A 20,223-nucleotide genomic window follows, 5' to 3' on the forward strand; every position below is an offset into this window, starting at 1 on the left:
ATTTTTTACAAGGAAGTATGACTCTCTGGGATGAAGGTTCATGTGAAATGCAGTGCGCAGGCAGGCTAAGCTTCATCAAGAGGATAAAACTTGAAGGAGCAGAAACTAATTCCAGACTCTCTTCCAAGGCATCTTTTTAACATTCCAAACCAGAGGTGAGCTATGGACTGTAATAAAGATTAATTGCAACTAGGAAATGGATACCGAATGAAGGCAGAGAAGCCCCTCTGTACCTTGGGCAATATTAGCAATAAATCACTCGATCACGAGTCAGAAGTTTGACTCACTCAACGTTGCATTACTGAATACAAATGCCTCCTGTCTCCTTCAATGGAATACAAAGACACCAAGATGTTTGGCATTGTCTGACAGTCACCGTTGGATGAAAAATTAGCCTTGACATTTCTCAAGCCTGATTTCTTACTGAGAAATTGTCACCACTTGTCTTAACAGTTATTGCAGTCTTAAAGCTATGTTACACTCACATATATATGTCTGAAACATATTTGGATGTAACTCACTTTACTAAACAAACACATTCTTGGAGAGCTAGTGATAAAATGGATTCCTGTAAGTCAGATCACACCTGACTTTTTTTTCATTTTCTCACTTGGTTCACAGATTTATAAATTCACTCTGGTTTGGGAGAATGGACATGAGGGGATGAAAAGGTGAGGAAGAGAGAAATATTTGCCATCACCCTCCTCTGGACAATAATCATCTGCCTTTGCAGAAACATTTTCAAACAAAAAAATGTCAATTTTCCAATTATACACATATTAAATTAGCTACAATGGAAACATTATTTATTGGAACCTAATTAAGAAATTAAGCCATACATTGTTTTACTTCAAGTTAAAGGCATGTGAAAAGGAAATCTTTCTTCTATTAAATCTCGCTTTTTAAAAGGAATTTATCTCATTATATCTAATTCTATATAAGCATCCCAAATTTTGGCTAATTCTGCCAAACGAGAGATCTCTGCTGTGAGACAGCCCTCCTACAGGGGTAGGTCCATATGTGATTCCTTCTATGGGAATTGCTTCCCCTGACACCCGTCCACCCCTACCTCCCCTCCCGTGCCTGTCTAAATTGTCCTTCTCCTTTGGCCCCAAGCCAGTGTCACTTTCTTCATAAAACCTAATGCAATCCCTTTGTCTAAAAACCCAGAGTCCTTTATATCTTTCTCACAGCAATTCTCACTTTCTGCTCCAAATTGTGGTGAAATACATGTCTTACTTCCCCTGGTGGGGTTGAGCCCTTGAGGTCAGGAACCGTAACTCAGTCACCTGTGAATTCCCCACACCACAGCATACATTAGGCGCTTATTAATGAACAAGGAACACCAGCTTGCCTGGTTTTTTTTTTTGGCTGCATTGGGTCTTCGCTGCTGCGCGTGGGGTCTCTCTAGTTGCAGTGAGTGGGGGCTACTCTTCGTTGCAGTGTGCGGGCTTCTCATTGCTGTGGCTTCTCTTGTTGTGGAGCACGGGCTCTAGGCACATGGTTTCAGTAGTTGTGGCTCTAGAGCGCAGGCTCAGTAGTTGTGGCTCACGGGCTTAGTTGCTCCGCGGCATGTGGGATCTTCCCAGACCAGGGCTCGAACCCGTGCCCCCTGCACTGGCAGGTGGATTCTTAACCACTGTGCCACCAGGGAAGTCCCTTGCCTGGTTTTAATATGAGAATTTTCATAATCTATTATTTATATACATTCACGTGCATCCTGAGTTCCAATTACCTCCTTATCCCCTGTCATCCACGTTCCCCATTGTATTTCCCTGTGGATTTTATCAGAAGCAATGACTTCTGTGATGCTCCCAGCAACCTCTGACCTCACCCTGTCCTTTGCTGAGGGGGTGCTCAGGACCCAGAAGTTACCTGGAGTCTAGCCGTGTGGCTAGGAATCCAAGCTGTGGAGGAAAACTCATTTAGAAACTCTCTGAGTCTACTGTTCGTGCAGGGACAACATGGCCAGATGAAGGACAAACTCAGAAGGGAACTCTCTCTGGGCCAAAGCCCACATATCAAAGGCCTGCTTAAGGAAACTGCATACTCACATTCTTTGGGCATGGGGAAAACAAACATTTACAGCAAGTTGGAATATGGGAAAAATGTCCTTAGTTGTATGTTTATGGAAAACACTTGGCAATTATTTGCTATAAACGCTTCCTGTGATGCTGAGAATGAAAACCAGCAGGAAAAATTGTCTGAGATGATAGGAGGCCAACTTCCATAGCAAAGGAACGTGCCCCCCACATACCCCTCACGCTCCACTCCTCAGCCTCCTGTTGCCATTTAGGGGGACCCAGAATCTGGGTTTGCGTGAATGGGGGCAGGTTCTCTTAGTCATTTTCTTATACAGAACCCATGTCTACTCATGTAACATACACTTATTCTCACGGCTTTCATAACTAAGATTTTAGGTGAGGCTTGATACCATGTAGCTCATCAGTTCTAACAAACTGTGGCCATTTCAATGACCCCACCCATTGAAAGGCAGATTTCTTCCAAGTCTGATTTCAGTTTTGATCCTCTGACAAATATCACATATGGCCATGAAGGCCTTCTGAGGGGAAAAGAGAGATGTAACACTGGTCAGGGATTCGACATATCAACTCTTTAATCTTTCGTTTAGCGAATAATTTAAATGTCCCAGTGCTAGACAGTGAGGACAAAAGACCAAAAAAAAAAAAAAGAGGAAAAAGGTCTCTGCTCAAAAATGTCATGTTTGAGAGAAATAATGATCAAATAATAAAACGTGTAATTATATAATTCCAAGTTAAGTCAGTGCTATAAAGGAAGTAACAAGGAAAGAAAAGCAATAAAAGAGGAGCCTTCAGGATGAAGTCCTGAAGAATGAATGACAGTTACGTGGGCAAGTAAGTATGGGCAGAGAAAAGGGGGGAACAGCATGTGCAAGGAACAGCATGTGCAAGAGCCCTGTGGCACGAAAGCATCACCATTCAAGAAATGAAAGTTCAGTCAAACTGACTTCCCTGATCTTGGTAATCACAAGTTTGTAGACAGGTATGAATGACATATATCAGGGTCTTCTAAAAGCCACCAAGTTCAAGGACGCTTGTACTTATGTACAGAATAGCATTTGATAAACCAGCCAGAGAGAAATTAGCTGTTAGGGCTGTTATATCTGTTACTAACAGTGTTTCAGCTGCTCTATCAAATGTAAGAAAAATATTGTCTATGATTTATGATTTATATTAAATTTTGGAATCTTGGGCTTTACCAAGGCAGAGGAAAAGTTGATAAAATTAAGGTCAATGTAAAAATAGTTACCTGACAGTGTCACACACTCCTGGGTGTACCAGGTATATTGCCTAGCTCTGAAGGGGAAAGCTATTTTTACAGAATACAATGAAACATTCAGGAACACTACCACCTAAATTCTATTATACCAATACAAATTGCCTTCTGATTTGGTAGGCAGATTGCTAATACTGGCTGGACTCTGGTCACATGAATACAATTTAAAAATGAAATTCAGCAGTGATTCACCCAAGTATAAGCATCAGTGTATCTGGGGCAAGTCCATTTTGGGCCACACCAATATAACTGCTAATTTGGTTTCCATTCCAGAATGCACAAAGGCCAGAAGGACAGCTGCAGTCAGGGAGATGATAGCATAGTCCAGATAAAAACCTGTTCTGTGGTATCTTACCTTGGGGTCACTGGCGATCCGGCCAGACGGCAGAACACCAGAACGCACTCAATTCAGATACCGATTTAACAGATATGTGCTGAGCGCCTTCTGTGTGTCTGCCACTGCGCTGGCACTGGGGCACAGGAGAGACGCAGTACACAGTCCCTGCCCTCATGGAGCTTACACATTTGTACAGGTAAACAGGAAACAGACACAAAGGTAAATTTAGAGTATGTAAACAAGCATTACATTTGGAGCAAAACAAGAGGTAAGATGGACAGGGAGGTAAGGGATGAAATTATGGCTTTATATTTGCTGGTGAAGAAAGGCCACCCTGAGCCTAGAGCAAGCGAGGGAAGAAGCTCCCTGGCTAACTGGGGAGCAGATTCCCTGGAAACGAAGAGGCAAGTATAGACATACCTTGGAGGTATTATAGGTTTGGTTCCAAACCACTGCAATAAAGCGAATATCAAAATAAAGTGAGTCACAAATTTTTTGGTTTCTCAGTGCATATAAAAGTTATGTTTACACTATACTGCAGTCTATTAAGTGTGCAAAACAATGTCATCTTTAATTAAAAAACACTCTACTGCTAAAAAATGCTGACCAGCATCTGAGGCTTCACCAGCATCTAGGCCTAATCTTTTTGTTGGTGGAGGGTCTTGCCTCGATGTTGATGGCTGCTGACTGATCAGGGTGGTGTTGCTAAAGGTTGGGGTGACTGTGATAATTTCTTAAAATGAGACAACAATGAAATTGGCCCCATTGATTGATTCTTCCTTTCATGAATGATTTCTCTGTACCATGCAATGCTGTCTGATAGCATTTCACTCACAGCAGAACTTCTTTCAAAATTGGAGTCAGTTCTATCAGACCCTGCCACTGCCTTATCAATTAAGTTTATGTAATATTCTAAATCCTATATTGCCTTTTCAATAATCTTCACAGCATCTTCATCAGGAATAGACTCCACCTCAAGAAACTACTTTCTTTGCTCATCCATAAGAAGTAACTCCTCATCTGCTAAAGTTTTATCACGAGATTGCAGCAATTCAGTCACATCTTCAGGCTCCATGTCTAATTCTAGCTCTCCTGTTGATTCCACCACATCTGAGGTTACTTCCTCCACTGAAGTCTTGAACCCCTCAAAGTCATGCATGAAGGCTGGAATCAGCTTCTTCCAAACTCCTGTTAATGTGGACATTTTGACCTCTTCCCATGAATCACAATGTTCTTAATGGTATCTCGCATGGCAAATCCTTTCCAGAAACTTTTCAGTTTACTTTGCCCAGATCCATCAGAGCAATCGCTATCTATGGCAGCTATAGCCTCACAAAAATGTATTTCTTGAACAACAGGACTTGAAAATCGAAATTACTCCTTAATGCATGGACTGCAGAATGGATGTTGTGTTAGCACGCATGAAAAAAACATTAATCTCCATCAGAACTCTTGGGTCACCAGGTGCAATGTCGATAAGCAGAAATATTTCGAAATGAACGTTTTTTTCTGAGCAGTAGGTGTCAACAGTGAGCTTAAAATATTCAGGAGACCATGTTGTAAACAGATATGCTGCCATCCAGGTTTTTTTGTTCCATTTATAGAACACAGGCAGAGTCAACTTCGCATAATTCTTAAGGGCCCTAGGATTTTCATAATGGTAAATAAGCATTGGCTTCAACTTAAAATCACCAGCTGCATTAGCCCCTAACAAGAGAGTCAGCCTGTCCTTTGAAGTTTGAAGCCAGGCATTGACTTCTCTTCTCTAACTATGAAAGTCCTAGATGACATCTTCTTCCAATAGAAGGCTATTTTGTCTACGCTGAAAATCTGTTGTTTGGTAGAGTCACCTTCATTCATTATCTGAGCTAGATCTTCTGGATAACTTGCTGCTTCACCTTGCACGCTGATGTTACGGAGACGGCTTCTTGCCTTAAACCTCATGAAGCAAACTCTGCTAGCTTCAAACTTTTCTTCTGCAGCTTCCTCACCCTCGCAGCCTTCACAGAACTGAAGAAAGTTAGGGCCTTACTATGGATTAGGCTTTGGCTTAACAGAATGTTGTCGCTGGTTTAATCTTCTATCCAGACCACTAAAACTTTATTCATATCAGCAGTAAGGCTGTTTCACTTTCTTATCATATGTGTGTCCACTGGAGTTGTAGTTTTATTTCCTTCAAGAAGTTTTCCTTTGCATTTACAACTTGCTGTTTGGTGCAAGAGGCCTAGCTTTCAGCCTATCTTGACTTTCCACATGGCTTTCTCACCAAGCTTAGTCATGTCTAGCTTTTGATTTAACGTGAGAGACATGAGACTCTTCCTTTCACTTAAACACTCAGAGGGCATTGTAGGGTTATTAATTGGTCTAATTTCAATATTGTTGTGTCTCAGGGAATAGGGAGGCCCAAGGAGAGGAAAAGAGATGGGGGAATGGTCAGTCGGTGGAGCAGGCAGAACACACGTGTTTATCAAGTTCACCATCTTATACCGGTGCAGTTCGTGGTGCCCCCAAACAATTATAATAGTAACATCAAAGATCACTGATCAGGGCTTCCCTGGTGGCACAGTGGTTGAGAATCTGCCTGCCAATGCAGGGGAAGTGGGTTCGAGCCCTGGTCTGGGAGGATCCCACATGCCGCGGAGCAACTGGGCCCGTGAGCCACAATTACTGAGCCTGTGCGTCTGGAGCCTGTGCTCTGCAACAAGAGAGGCCGCAATAGTGAGAAGCCCGCGCACCACGATGAAGAGTGGCCCCCACTCGCCGCAACTAGAGAAAGCCCTCGCACAGAAACGAAGACCCAACACGGCCATAAATAAATAAATAAATAAATAAATTTTTAAAAGCTCACTGATCACAGATGATCATGACAAATGTAATAATAATTTAAAAACTTGAAATATTGCAAGAATTACCAAAACGTGACAAAGAAACACAGAGCGAACGGATGCTGTTCAATAGACTTGCTCAATACAGGTTGCCACAAACCTTCAACTGGTAATAAAACACAGTATCTGTGAAGAGCAATAAAATGAGGTATGCCTGTACCAGGCCCAGAGGTTGGAATCACCTGGGATGTTCAAGGTAGATAGAATGTTATGAACTGATCTGTGTCCCCCAAAAATCTGTATGTTGAAGGTCTAAGCCTCAGTCTCCCATGATATGACTGTATTGGGAGACAGAGCTTTTAAAGAGGCAAGTAATTTAAAATGAGGCCATCAGCATGAAGCCCTAATTCAATATGACTGATGCCGCTATAAGAAGAGAAAGAGACACCAGGGATGTGAGTGCACAGCAAGATGACTACGTGAGGACACAGCAAGTAGGCAGCTGTCTGCAAACCAAGGAGAGAGGCCTCAGGAGGAACCAACCCTGCAGGCACCTTATCTCAAACTTCTAGCCTCCAGAACTGTTAAAGGATATATTTCTATTCTCTGAGCCACCCAGTCTATAGTGCTTTGTTATGGCAGTCCTAGCAAACTAATACTGAGGTTCATCAACTTGATAAAGAGCACCTATAAAAACTCTACAGCTAACATCATACTTAATGGTGAAAAACTTGACTCTTTCCCCCTAATATCTGGATATTCCTTCTTACTACTACTATTCAACTTCTTATTGGAAGTCCTAGCTAATGCAATAAGAAAAGGATATAAAAAGTATAGAGATTGGGAAGGAAGAAATAAAATTATTGGTGCACAGATGACATGATTATTTATCTAGAAAATTTCAAAGGAACAACAACAAAAAAACCTCCTGTAACTAACAGGCAATTATAGCAAGACTGTAGGTTATTGGTTTCATTAAATCAAACAAAGTACCACATTAATGCAAGATGTTAATAATGTGGGAAACTGTGTGTGGGAGAGGGACAAAAGGGGCTATGTGGGAACCCTCTGTACTTTCTGCTGAATTTTTCTGTAAACCTAAAACTGCTCTAAAAAATGATGTCCATTATTTAAAAATAATTAAAAAGCCAGTGAGGTCTATAACAGCTTCCAGTTCGCGAGACACACAGAAGAGAGGGGATTCCCAGAAATCTTTCCCGTCTTAAAGGGACAGGCAGATGTGAAGGACAGCTCTCGGAACTTCTGCTCTACAACATGGCACAGCAGTTACAGCAGAAAGGGGAGAAGCCACAGCAAACCCGCAGCACAGCAGCTACTGAGCTCTCCGCAGTGAAGGTAGAAAATGCACAGTTAAAGGGGGAAGCTTGGTCAATGACAGCAGAAAGGAGGCAGCTTGTCACAGAGAAGGTACTCAATAAATATTTGTTTAACTAATTTAGTGAGACCAAAAAAATGGACACTTTGGACTGAGAAAGAATCAGTTTGGAGAAACAATGGGAAGATATTACTGGGTCTAAGATAGAGACCCCAGGATAGTCGCTGTTGACTAAGGGTTTTGCTGGTGCCCTAACGAGGGACAGTGTCATCCACACATAAGGCTGTCTGTAGTTTCTAACCTTGTAATTCACACTGGGCCTAGGTTTGCAATGTGTCAACTGCATATAGTTCATTCTATTGGTTGGTTACATTTTTTCTCAAGCAATCCATCAATGTGTTTTAAAGTCCCACTGTGTTTTAAAGTTTAAAAAAACAGAAACAAAAAACCCTTCAGAAAGCTAAGTAAAAAATTCTAAACCTAATACCCAGCTTGGGCTGGTAGCAAAGGAGAATGCAATAAGTAACTACCATGTTTTAGACCTGCTTCAGACTCCAGGTACTGAAGCCAGTACCAAACGAACTCAGATGGCGAGAACTCAGAGTACAAGCACTGTTATATCCAGCAATCATTAATGGATGTGGAACCTGATTTCCCTCCCTCCGATGATGGATCTTCTGAGATAAAACCAAGCCCATGCTGAAAAATGATCTCATCCTGAGGCCTGAAGCGTTCCATTCGAATCACTGGTTTTCGAAGTCAGAAATTCTGCTTGCCAGCGCAATTAGTAAAAATCTAATCACATATATTCAGACTCTCAGGGGGGCCTGATTGTTTGGCAATAACACTTGGTTATTCACAATCAACAAAATTAATGCCACTATTTTTAAAACATGAAAGAAAACTACATAAAATCAAGCCTCCAGGGGCTTCCCTGGTGGCGCAGTGGTTGAGAGTTCGCCTGCCGATGCAAGGGACACGGGTTCGTGCCCCGGTCCGGGAAGATCCCACATGCCGTGGAGCGGCTGGGCCCGTGAGCCGTGGCCGCTGGGCCTGCGTGTCCGGAGCCTGTGCTCCGCAACGGGAGAGGCCACAACAGTGAGAGGCCTGCGTACCGCAAAAAACAAACAAACAAACAAAAAAAACAAGCCTCCAAGCCGTGGATCTTGGTCAAAGAAAGAAAAAAAAATTAGAAGTAAAGAATAAAGTATTTAAATGAATTATTAGACAAAGATTCATTTTAAAGTCCCAGCAAGGCTTTGCCTTGAGGTCCTTGTTATTCTATGGATTCTGTGCTCCAGATCACCTAGAAGGAAAATGTCACTCAAACAAAAAAAAAAAGGTTCCTTTACATGAAACTGTGTGTTTAACTGGCAACATATAATTTCATTTTAAAAAAATTAGGAGCAATTGCTGCTGAAGCCATTTCAGGGACAAGGGGAGGGAAGAATCTGTCAGCACTATGGGAACAAAAAAAATGATGTGCCACCAAGCTTTATTCCAATCATTTGCTTCATAGTTAAGTTTAATTACACATTACACACTGTCTTGTAATTATGTCGCTTGGGAAACTGCCAATTTCCCCCTTGAAATGTTAAAAGTTCCTTAATTTATTTTAAAGGCTCAGCATTGCCTCCATCAGCACCCCCCTTGGTACATGAGGGATACTTGGTCTCTGTCCCCCTTAAAGGGCAGCAAGAACTCCATTGTGTGGTCTGACACACAGCGCAGAGGGCTGACTGTGCTGACAGCGCCAAGCACACTAGGCCTCTGTATTTATAATAATATCTGATGACTTTTTTTCTTTAATATTTACAACCAGAGAATTTGAGAAGCATGCCTAATCTTTTCCTCTACACTTGGGAGGTTGAAATTAAAGTCCTTTAGTCTCAGCAAGGGAACAAATACACAACACAAGATGAAGAACCTGCTCTCCGGGAGTTGACAACAAGGATGGAAGGACAGCAAACATTAAGTGCAGAAATATGAAACCCCCAGGAGAAGGGACAGTAATCAAGTACAACTTTATGTGGAAAAGGAAAAGGCAAGTAAAAGAAGTTAAGCACCTACTGTGTGTTGACAATGCATTCAGAACTTCACAAAGGTCATCAATATCATGGCCACCAAGTCAAGCCCCTCAAGTACCAGGCAGATAACTAGAATTCACAAAGCAGCCAGACAGAATATAATAGGGAGTCCTGGGGTTCATGCTTATTTGGAAAGGGAGTTCAGGTAATTCAAATTCTCTTCCCTTTAAAAATACTGTGCCAATTGAGCAAAATACATCCTTAGAACTTACTTGAACTGTGGCTGCAACCCCTATATGAATCTATGAACTCCTAAAATGCAGAGTGTGGACACTGGAAGCAGACTTTTGTCTTAAATTCAGCTCTAGCACTTCCTTCGCTGTGGGTAATCCCTCCTGTGTGTCAGTTTCCTCATCTACAAAATGGAAATAATAACAGTGTCAACCTCACAGTGGTGCTGTGAGATATTAGTGAAAGTGTTTAGCATACTTGTTATCTCACAGCAAGCTCTATGTTTGCTATTATAACTATGTTTATGCCCTCTGACACAGGAAAAGTTGAAGAGTTTCCCTAGAATAACTTTGAACTTGAGGTGGGCCTCAATGGACAGAGAGATCTACATACCGGAAGAAGGGGGGTACCAAAGCTACCTTATCTTCCCACCTCGGGGAGCACTGAAGAGAAGATTACAAATAATGTATGTGAAATATTCAAAATACAGTAAAGACTTAAAATATGGAAGCTTTTCTCATGCTAAATCATCTCATAGCATTTTCTTGTCAGTACTGCCTCAAGAACAAGGCCTCTCATGTCCCAGCAGTGAGTTAGGGTCTAAACCATTATTTCTCCCAACTATTTGTAAAAAGTATTGTTTATTATGTATGCATCACGAGGAGGAAGAAAGGTTTTAAAATAGTGTAAACATACTTAAATTTTTTCATCTGTTTAAAAATGGCTACCATAAAAGAACCTTGAGAAAACAACTCTTAGGTACAAATAGCTGTCTTTTCCCATAATCTTATTTACTTGACATATTATAAATATGTCTGTTCTGATTTAGTATGATACTAAAAACACATGTGCCCTGGCTCACAACTGCATAAAACCATTGAAATAAATCTTGCTTTTGAAGGCATTTCTATTTTCCCTTCTCAGGAAATTCATTCTCTTCTATCACAGTCACCCAGTCTGCAAATATATTCCAACTGGATGAGATGTTGACTGTAAATTTTGAGGGATGTTGAGGCAAAGGACTTCAGGGCACATAAAGAACAAGCCGTTTCCAGAATTTACTTTTAATTTTGTTACTAGAAGGCTTGAGATCTTATAAATTGTGTAATTAGTTCGGAGACAACCGCATTAAGGAAACACTGGGAGTTCCCTGGTCCCTAGTGGTTAGGATGCCAGGCTTTCACTGCCGTGGTCTGGGTTCAATCCCTGGTTGGGGAACTGAGGTCCCATAAGCCGCGTGGTGTAGCCAAAAAAAAAAAAAAAAAAAAATTTTACTTATAACATAGCACCACACCAAATAAAATATACAAAAAGGGTCAAGTTTGTTCTTTTCCATATTGACTCAACATCAGAATATTTCTCTAAGAAGTAGTGCCACTGTTTAAAATTAGGTCCCTGGGGAAGGAAGCAAGTCCTAAGTGATCGTGATATGGTTAAACAGTATGATAATTTATAAAACAGTGAAATGTTTATCTGCTCAATATAGTGTAGAAAACTGCAAATAAATATCAAGTAAAACAGTTTTATGACTTGATAGATGTGCCAAGGATAGGTCACATTTAAAAATTCAGAAGAAAATTTTAAAAACCCAAGGGGGAAAAAAGAAAACAAGATAAAACGAAACAAAACAACAACAAAAATTATACTCTCTTCCTTTGCTTGCTGTTCTATATTCTGTTACCTAAGAACTAGACCCTGCCGTTCTTATTGACCACCACTGCCCATATCTCACTGCCTACTAGAAACACCCACCTGGACAGTTGTCCCATATGCATATAGTATCTGGATGTCTCCAAATGACCAACCCCTCAGACCCACAGGTCTAGTTCATCAATGACACCACCATCCATCCACTCAAGCCAGTATCTCCCTTTTCCTTGGAGAGAGTCTAGTTTACCTTAGCTCCAAAATAATTCATTCAAACTGCTTCTCCCCAATGTCACAGACACTAGCCTTATCAAGTTACCATCATTTCTCTATAATTTCCCCAATTTTATTTTTGCTGCTAGTCTTGATTTCTCACATTTGTTTTCTGGCAGGAGAGTGATTTTTCTAAAATTAACTCTCATCATCTTTACTTAAAATAGTTCAGAAATTCTTCACTGCCTTTGGGCTAAGGCACAAGCGAGCACCTTAATACGGTGTGGAGGGTCCCTAATGAACTAGCCCACATTTGCCTCCCAAGCCATGATCATATTTGCCACTCCCTGTCTTAACCATGCTGTACTATTTGTGGTTCCTTGAACAAAGCACACACCTTTAAGCCTCTGTTCACATGTTTCCCTCTGCTTGGAGTACGCTCTCACATCCCCCTTCCCCTTACCTGATAACTGGTACTATCCAACAGGCCTTAGTGTAGATGCCACTTCTTTCTTTTTTTTTTTAAGGTATGTGGGCCTTTCATTGTTGTGGCCTCTCCCGTTGCGGAGCACAGGCTCCAGACGCGTAGGCTCAGCGGCCATGGCTCACGGGCCCAGCCGCTCCGCGGCATGTGGGATCCTCCCAGACCAGGGCACGAACCCGTGTCCCCTGCATCGGCAGGTGGACTCTCAACCACTGCACCACCAGGGAAGCCCTAGATGCCACTTCTTGAAGGAAGTTTTACTGACCTGGCTCCCACATCCGTGTTTATGACTCTCCTCTGTGCCCCCAGTATCACTCCTGCCCAATCAAAATCCATTCTAAGTGGCTTGGAAAGTGCTGGCATTTAACTCTTCCTCCAACTACCCTTCCTTCCATCGCTAGACAGTAAAATCCTCAATGACAGGACTCATGAGTGACTTGTTCCTTGGGGAATCTCTATCCCCTCCCTCACTGCAGGCCATTTGATAGTTACTCAGTCAGTAAACATGTGCAGCTTCAGTGCCTGAAAAAGAAAAAAGATCCACAGGCAGAGTCGTGAGGATTGTGTGCATTTGATGGGCAGGCAGAGGGAGAGAAACCCATCAGAGAGACTAAGAGAAGCAGCCAAGGAGAGAACCAAGACAGACAGCAAGGGCTGCAGGCAAAAAGGGAGAACCAGCCAATGGAAAGTGTCCAGTGTCGACGGGAGGACAAAGAAGACGAAGGAAGAGGAGAGGGCTCCCCATGTAGCAGAACAGCTTCTAGAAAGTGATGGGTGCAAAGTGTTGAAAAGTGAGCAGCAGGTGAGTTAAAACATGGGGTAAGAAGACAACTTGGAAAAATATACATTGTTTGAGGCAACAGGATAGCTGGAGGGCATGGGCGTGTCAAGGGCAAAGAGGGAATGTGTGTGTGTGTGTGTGTGTGTGTTACAATTCCTTTTGAAAATCTCAACCATAAATCTGACTGGCAAAGTGAAAAGTGAGACTATAGATTTAGGTACAGAATACGTGCTTATTGAATGAAAGATATAAATAATAAATGAATAACTGCATTCAGACAGGAAATTTACCTCATCAAAAAAAGGAAATTTTATCAAAATGTAAGCTTATTAAAAAAACAAGAGCCCATCTTTATGTTTCAGAAAAGACAACTCAGCTCATAGATCAAAATTTAATTAGCTGTCTGGGATGACCACTTTCATTGTCTCCATCACTATCTCACTACCACTGGGACATCTGTTTTCATAGTCACCACAAAGCTTCCTTGCAGAATGCCTCAGCTTTATATATGATCCCCTAACCCCATTCATTCATGTAAATAGCTTTAGCTTTCCATGCAGCATTTAATGGTCCCAAAGTCAGATGGGACACAGAACACATTAGGAAAGGAACACTTTCGAGAAAACATTCCTTTCTCAGTCTAACCAGAAAGAAAGTGCATGTGGACAAAAAAGTCCACACCTTTCTTTTCAAACAGGATTTTCTTTTTAAGTTCCCATCAGATATAAAGTTCTGTCAGGTTGCCATGGTATTAATTTCACTTACGACAGTTTAGAGAACACATTGAAGAAAATGGGATTAAAGTATTAAATTACTCTTCTTGAGACGTATGCTTCTTATGCAATTAACAGTACATTCAGAATCAATACTCTCTAACTTTAGAAACATTCATCCACAAACATTAGTCAGGTAATGCTAAATTCAATTTCTGCTAGGCTTCTTCTTTTCACACTCAACTCTCCGAGGCTATACCACAAGGTATCTCAAAAATATTAATTTACTTACTGTGAGAGCAGATTACAGTCCTAGAAAAAAAATCTGTGCAATAAATATATACACATATAAACCAAATTAAACTTTTATGAAAAAACAATTTTCTTACGGAAAATTGCATTTCTAATCAAATACCTGAGAAGCACATAACACCATTCAGAGAAATGCATAAAATCCTTCATATAATTAAAGTACAAATAATGTTTTAATATAAGTCAAAGCTTGTCAAATTGCATATATAGACAAACAGATGAAGTTAAAATATAGTGCTTACAGGGAATTCAGACCTGGCATGACTTTTTTTTTAAAGGGGTCATTACTGGGTAGGACAATTTTTCATGGTGCAGACTGTCCCATGTTTTAGAGGGCTGTGGCCAGTAGCACCCCAATGGGCATGATGACTACCGAAAAAACATGCCCACACATTTCCAAATGCTCCTTGAGGGACTAACGCTCTCTAGTTTGGAGAAGAAACTATAGCCCAGTCAAAAGGAGTCACCCCATTTGCATTACCAGGTAACAACAGTGCCAGGTCTTGAACCCTGGTCTCCAGAAAGCCAGTGTCAAGAGGGAGCCAACAGAGAATATCAGAGGCACAGGCTCATACCTTACTCTGATTTCAGCTTTACTCTTCCTGCATTAGGATATTCATTCATCGAATATTTCCTAAGCTTATATCTAGTCATCATTTTAACCACTTGCCAATGCCCTTGTCCCATTTATTCATATCCTCCTTCATCTCAATCGTGGATCTGTATCCCTCGCCCGACTGAATCTGGGCTCCTCTCCCTAGGGACAGGGGACAGGGGTCAGCAAAAATCCAGGGCCTCCAGTGGAGCATCCTTGACTCGAAGGCCTTCTCTGTCACTGTCCCTATGCTCCAATTCATTCACACTTTGTCCTTCCCGCCCCTGCTCTGCATAGGCAGGTGGCTCCTTCTGTTTTCCTCAGCCCCACCCACAAAGGCATTGCCTTAGTAGCTGGAGTTTCACTAATCTGTTATGAAATGAGAGAAGGCATTTCTCGTCCCTCCCCGTCCCTCCCACACTTCTCTTTCTGTTTATCTGATTGTATCTCCAGCATTAGATTGAACAGAGCAGTGCTAGACAGAATCCTGGGCCTCTTTTCAAGAAGCCAAATAAGTCTAAGTGGTTTTCAGTAACGTTGGGATCATGCAGGTTTTTGGTAGATAGTTTGTTTCTCTTCTTTGTTATTTAAGGCTAAGAGTTTTTGTCATAATCAAATGAACTATATAAAATATTTTTCCAATATCTAATATATTTTTAAATATCATGTGAAAAAATTAAAAGTTAAAAATCCCTATTTTGGTGCTCTTTAATTTCATTTAATTTTCATTTTTACTTTACTAAGTGACAAAAGCCAATCTCTGGGGCCACTCATCTAAAAGTAATCCCTCCATATCCATAAGTGTGAAATTCGAATTCAGTAGGAACCCTACAACAGCTGAAAGGGGCTGTGCGCTTACCCGAATGTAGGCATCCTGGTGGTGCTTGGCAAAGTAGAGCATATTGTCCAGAGCTAACATCCCAGGAGGTGTCTGGGTAAAGTCCATGGCAGGGTTGACATGATTCTGTGATTAAAACAAAATGTTTGATCAGGTTAATTCTTCAGCAGATTTCACCAGCTGCCAGAGGTCTGATTTCCCTCCAGAAGACCAAAGTACCACAAGGCAAGCTCCGAATAATCAAGTAGGATGACATTTGCTATCTCCATGTGAACCGATCAGGGTGGCAATGAGGGCTTCCTTCTACAAGTGGAGCAAAACCAGCTTCTAGACCCAGGGTTGGGAAACTCAACTGAAGATCGAAATATGGGATTATTCTTGGACATGTGACACTGCAGGAAAAGAAAATAATGTAAAAACTGTATTTTTACATTATTGGCTGTGCTTTAGCAGAACCAACAGCATTTGGGGAGAAAAACCTGGAATGAAGCCACATCTCTGCCATTTACCTTTTTTCACCTTAACTTCCTCATCCTCGTGTGTGAGGGTTAGGTATGGACACACCTGTCCATGGTGTTTGTGAACTTTCCAGACTTACACAGTCTGTAGGTCTCTGAGCACAGGCACTCTATAAAATTCAGAGGTCCACGGGGTCCTAACATCTGCCTACTTGCAGGGAGTGTTCTGGCCTTGTGTTCACCCACACTGTGCCAAGAACCACAAAGACAAACAATAGTTATAAATATGCCCAACAAATTCTCCATATGCTGGAGATCACTCAGTAAACACCACGAGACCCCTATTCAGGGCAGTAAACCACTATCTACCGCTAATTGTCTAAAATGATGACCAAGATCTGTCCTGAAAATTCAGATCTAAATGGCTAATGATTTAAGGGAAGTCATTCTTATGTTCAAGAAATGGAAAAGTTAAAGAGATATTAAAGAAAACTGCTCTTACCTCATAATCTAGGTAATTTTTATGAAAGGACATATTTTTGTTTTCTTCCTGAATATTTCTTTTTTTTTTTTTTTTTTTTACCGGTACGCGGGCCTCTCACTGTTGTGGCCTCTCCTGTTGCGGAGCACAAGCTCCGGACGCACAGGCTCAGCGGCCATGGCTCATGGGCCCAGCCGCTCCGCGGCACGTGGGATCTTCCCAGACTGGGGCACGAACCCGTGTCCCCTGCATCGGCAGGCGGACTCTCAACCACTGCGCCACCAGGGAAGCCCCTGAATATTTCTTAATAAACAGCTTGGCTCTCTGATTTGCCAGGGAAATTTTGGTCAGCTGTAATTTTTTCTAATTTAAGTACAGGAAGGACATTTTGTTCACTTGTTCAAGGTTCAAACAACCCACACTTTTCTACATTATTCAAGAGTACACAGAACCTGTCTTTTGCATGCTGATTTGAAATTTTTTTATGAGCTAATAAACATCTAAAATTATAGGACAGTGGTGCTGCCTACTGGCCACAGTTCCACCATTTCCAGAGCACTCCTGTCCATATCTGTATAGCAAGTTGGGTCAGTGTAGTGACTTCGATACTTTATTTTAGCATTTTATCCTGATTTGCTTGTTAAGATGCTGGAACATTTTTAAAATACAAAAGTATACTACTTATGATAAGAAAGATATATTTCATAAAATAAATATAATTGTAACAAAAATGAAAATCACTGGGCACATCAAATGCAGTGGGTTTCAGCTTTAATCTGATACTCATTGGTGTAAGAGGCTCAGGCCTGTATTCAATAGTGAGGGGAAAATCAAAATGCTGGAAATAAACGATCAGAGATTTAGTCTCAGAAGTAACTTGCAATGAAAGATTTTATGATATTTTCAGTTCTTAAGAAAAGAATAGTGGAACTTCCCTCATTATGCATACATTTATTATTTTGACTTTGATACGTTTGATTTCCATGAACACAAGTAACATAAAAATGTTAGAATTTGCTGAGTACTTTCTTGGGGTTAGCACTAGTTTGGGTTTCACATGTGTTACCTCATCTAATAGGTGGTGGGCACTATTATTACCCCCATTTTATTTTATTATTTGTTTTTTAATAATATGACCCTGTTTTATTTTATTTTTTTAATTCTGGAGTACAGTATTCCAACATGTTAAATGGTTATCTCTAGGTAGTGGAACTAGGGGAGATTTTTATCTCATATTTTTCTTACCTGTAATTTTTATTGAAGTATATAGTTGATTTACAATATTATATTAATTTCAGGTATACAACATAGTGATTCAATATTTTTATAGCTTATATTCCATTTAAAGTTTTTATAAAATATTGGCTATATTGCCTGTGCTGTACAATATATCCTTGTAGCTCATTTATTTTATACATAGTAGTTTATACCCCTATGCTGCCCCTCCCTGCTTCCCTCTCCCCACTGGTAACTACCAGTGTGTTCTCTATATATCTGTGAGTCTGCATCTATTTTGTTATACTCATTCATTTTATTTTTTCAGATTACACACATAAGTGATAGCATACAGTATTTGTCTTTCTCCGTCTGACTTATTTCACTGAGCATAATACCTTCCAGGTCCATCCATGTTGTTGAAAATGGCAAAATTTTATTCTTTTTAATGGCTGCATAGTATTCCAGTGTGTGTGTGTGTGTGTGTGTGTGTGTGTGTGTGTGTACACACACACACACACACACACACACCACATCTTCATCCATTTATCTGTTGACGGCACTTTGGTCGTTTCCATATCTTGGCTATGCTGCTGTGAACACTGGGGTGCATGTATCTTTTTGATTAGTGTTTTCGTTTTCTTCGGATATATACCCAGGAATGGAACTGCTGGATCATACAGTAGTTCTATTTTTAGTTTTTGAAGGAAGCACCCTACTGCTTTCCACAGCGGCTGCATCAATTTTATTGGTGAGGAAACTGCAGCTCAGATGAGATAAGAAGCTTGCCCAGGACCTGGCAACTTGAATTTGGCAGAGCAGGCAATGTCTTGCTTGGACGATATGTTTCAGCATGCTTTTGTCCATACCTTTTTCCTTACCACCAGTTTATAAGTTGAATGCATCTGTTTTAGTACTGCCAGCATTTAGACTTTACATAGCCTGAGAAAAACTGATTTGAGAAAAGCGTAGGCTAATCAATATTAGCTGCTACACAGCATGGTCCAGCCAACAAAGGAGAGTGTGCCAAATATAAGAGAGAAAAATATGACATTTATTTCAGAGCTATTTCTAGTGTTGGTCTATGAATCTATTCCAAAAATAAATACACTATAAGGAAATCAAATGAGAAAAATTAGTTTCTCTGAATCTTGTTTGAACAACCCCCCAAAGCTATGTGTTAGTGAAGTTGACCAGGGAGAAGCCCCCCATGGGTTAAGAATCATCAGGCTTGTTTGAATTGTGCTCCCAGGATGCCCTGGAAGCCTCTTTGCGTCAATCACACACCTCCTTAGGCACACAATGGGGGTATCAAATAGGGCACTGCTGCTTTCTAAGGTCTTACAGTTATGAAACGGTATAACACATTTTTAGAGTTCTTTTAAAGATCCATATGGCTATTTAGCAAATAGTCCTAATAAAGTAATGCCTGCTATGTGGCAGGTGTTATATAAAGCACCTTGCATATGCTAACTTTTAATCCTCATAAAATTCCCACAAGACAGGTCCTATTATTTTCCTCCTTTGACAGAAGGAAACTGAGGCACTGAGCATCTGGGTAGCTTGCCCAGAGTTTCAGAGCCAGTATGTGGCAGAGCCAGAATTTGAACTCAGAGGACAGGCTTTTAACCAGGGTTTTAGGGTCAAGCTTTTGCTCAACCAGACGCCACTGGGAATTTCACAAAGATGTCCAGTGCAGGTTCCCCATCATTGTGGTTCTCCTCAATCAACATGCTTTGCTCAGGCAAAGTGGGTCTGCGATCCATCCTTTTCAATAAAAGCTATAACCTCTCCATCCCTCCCAGACAGAAGAAAGTCTCTCTCAAGTCCAACAAACCAGGTCCTATTGTCTCCAACAAATAGGCTTTTAATTAAACAAAAGCCAATTAGAAAATTGCCTTCGATTTCCTATGACTTGCTCTAAATTATGAAGTGTCACTGCATTTTAGATGAAAAATAATTTTTGCAGTTGTGGGTGAACTATATTCTTTTTTTCTGTCTCTCTCTTTTTAAACTCTGAGTATCATCTTCCTAGCCTCTCTCTCCTTGAAATGATTGTTTCCTTTTTCTCTTTTGGTTTTAACAGCCAGCGAAATAATTTTACAAGCATAGATTTTGATAACGGAAACAGTATAAGAATTACTTGCCAAAACATTTGAGAGCTTTCTGTACTGTTACAAAAATACTCTGAGAACCCAGCAAGGCCAACAGACCCCCGCTCCTTCCTTATTTATGAGATGCTCTGGATACAGATTTATTTTCTTTTCTTGTTCCATGTTATTTTTTTCTACCTGTCTTGAAATGGAAGCTGCAAGAGCTTTCATAAATGACTTGAAAATATCCCTTGTTTTACTGCAAAGCCTGCGTACCTCTGTACATCCTTCTGAAATGCCATTTGTTAGAGCCTGTAGA

The 20,223-nt window shown here is 40.8% G+C and overlaps 1 protein-coding gene across 3 annotated transcripts in view; it reads right to left on the reverse strand.

The window, feature by feature from the left end:
* The window catches only part of LOC114902000 (engulfment and cell motility protein 1), a 313,303-nt gene that overhangs the window by 30,058 nt on the left and 263,022 nt on the right, over nucleotides 1-20,223 (reverse strand). For all 3 annotated transcript variants that reach the window (XM_029234323.1, XM_029234321.1, XM_029234322.1), the window contains exon 14: nucleotides 15,679-15,783. In XM_029234323.1, coding sequence (XP_029090156.1) covers nucleotides 15,679-15,783 — 105 coding nt within the window. The remainder of the gene's footprint in view (nucleotides 1-15,678; nucleotides 15,784-20,223) is intronic.

The sequence above is a fragment of the Monodon monoceros genome, unplaced genomic scaffold (assembly GCF_005190385.1).
Source record: "Monodon monoceros isolate NGI ecotype Baffin Bay Population unplaced genomic scaffold, NGI_Narwhal_1 Super_Scaffold_2, whole genome shotgun sequence".
NCBI classification, from domain to species: domain Eukaryota; kingdom Metazoa; phylum Chordata; class Mammalia; order Artiodactyla; family Monodontidae; genus Monodon; species Monodon monoceros.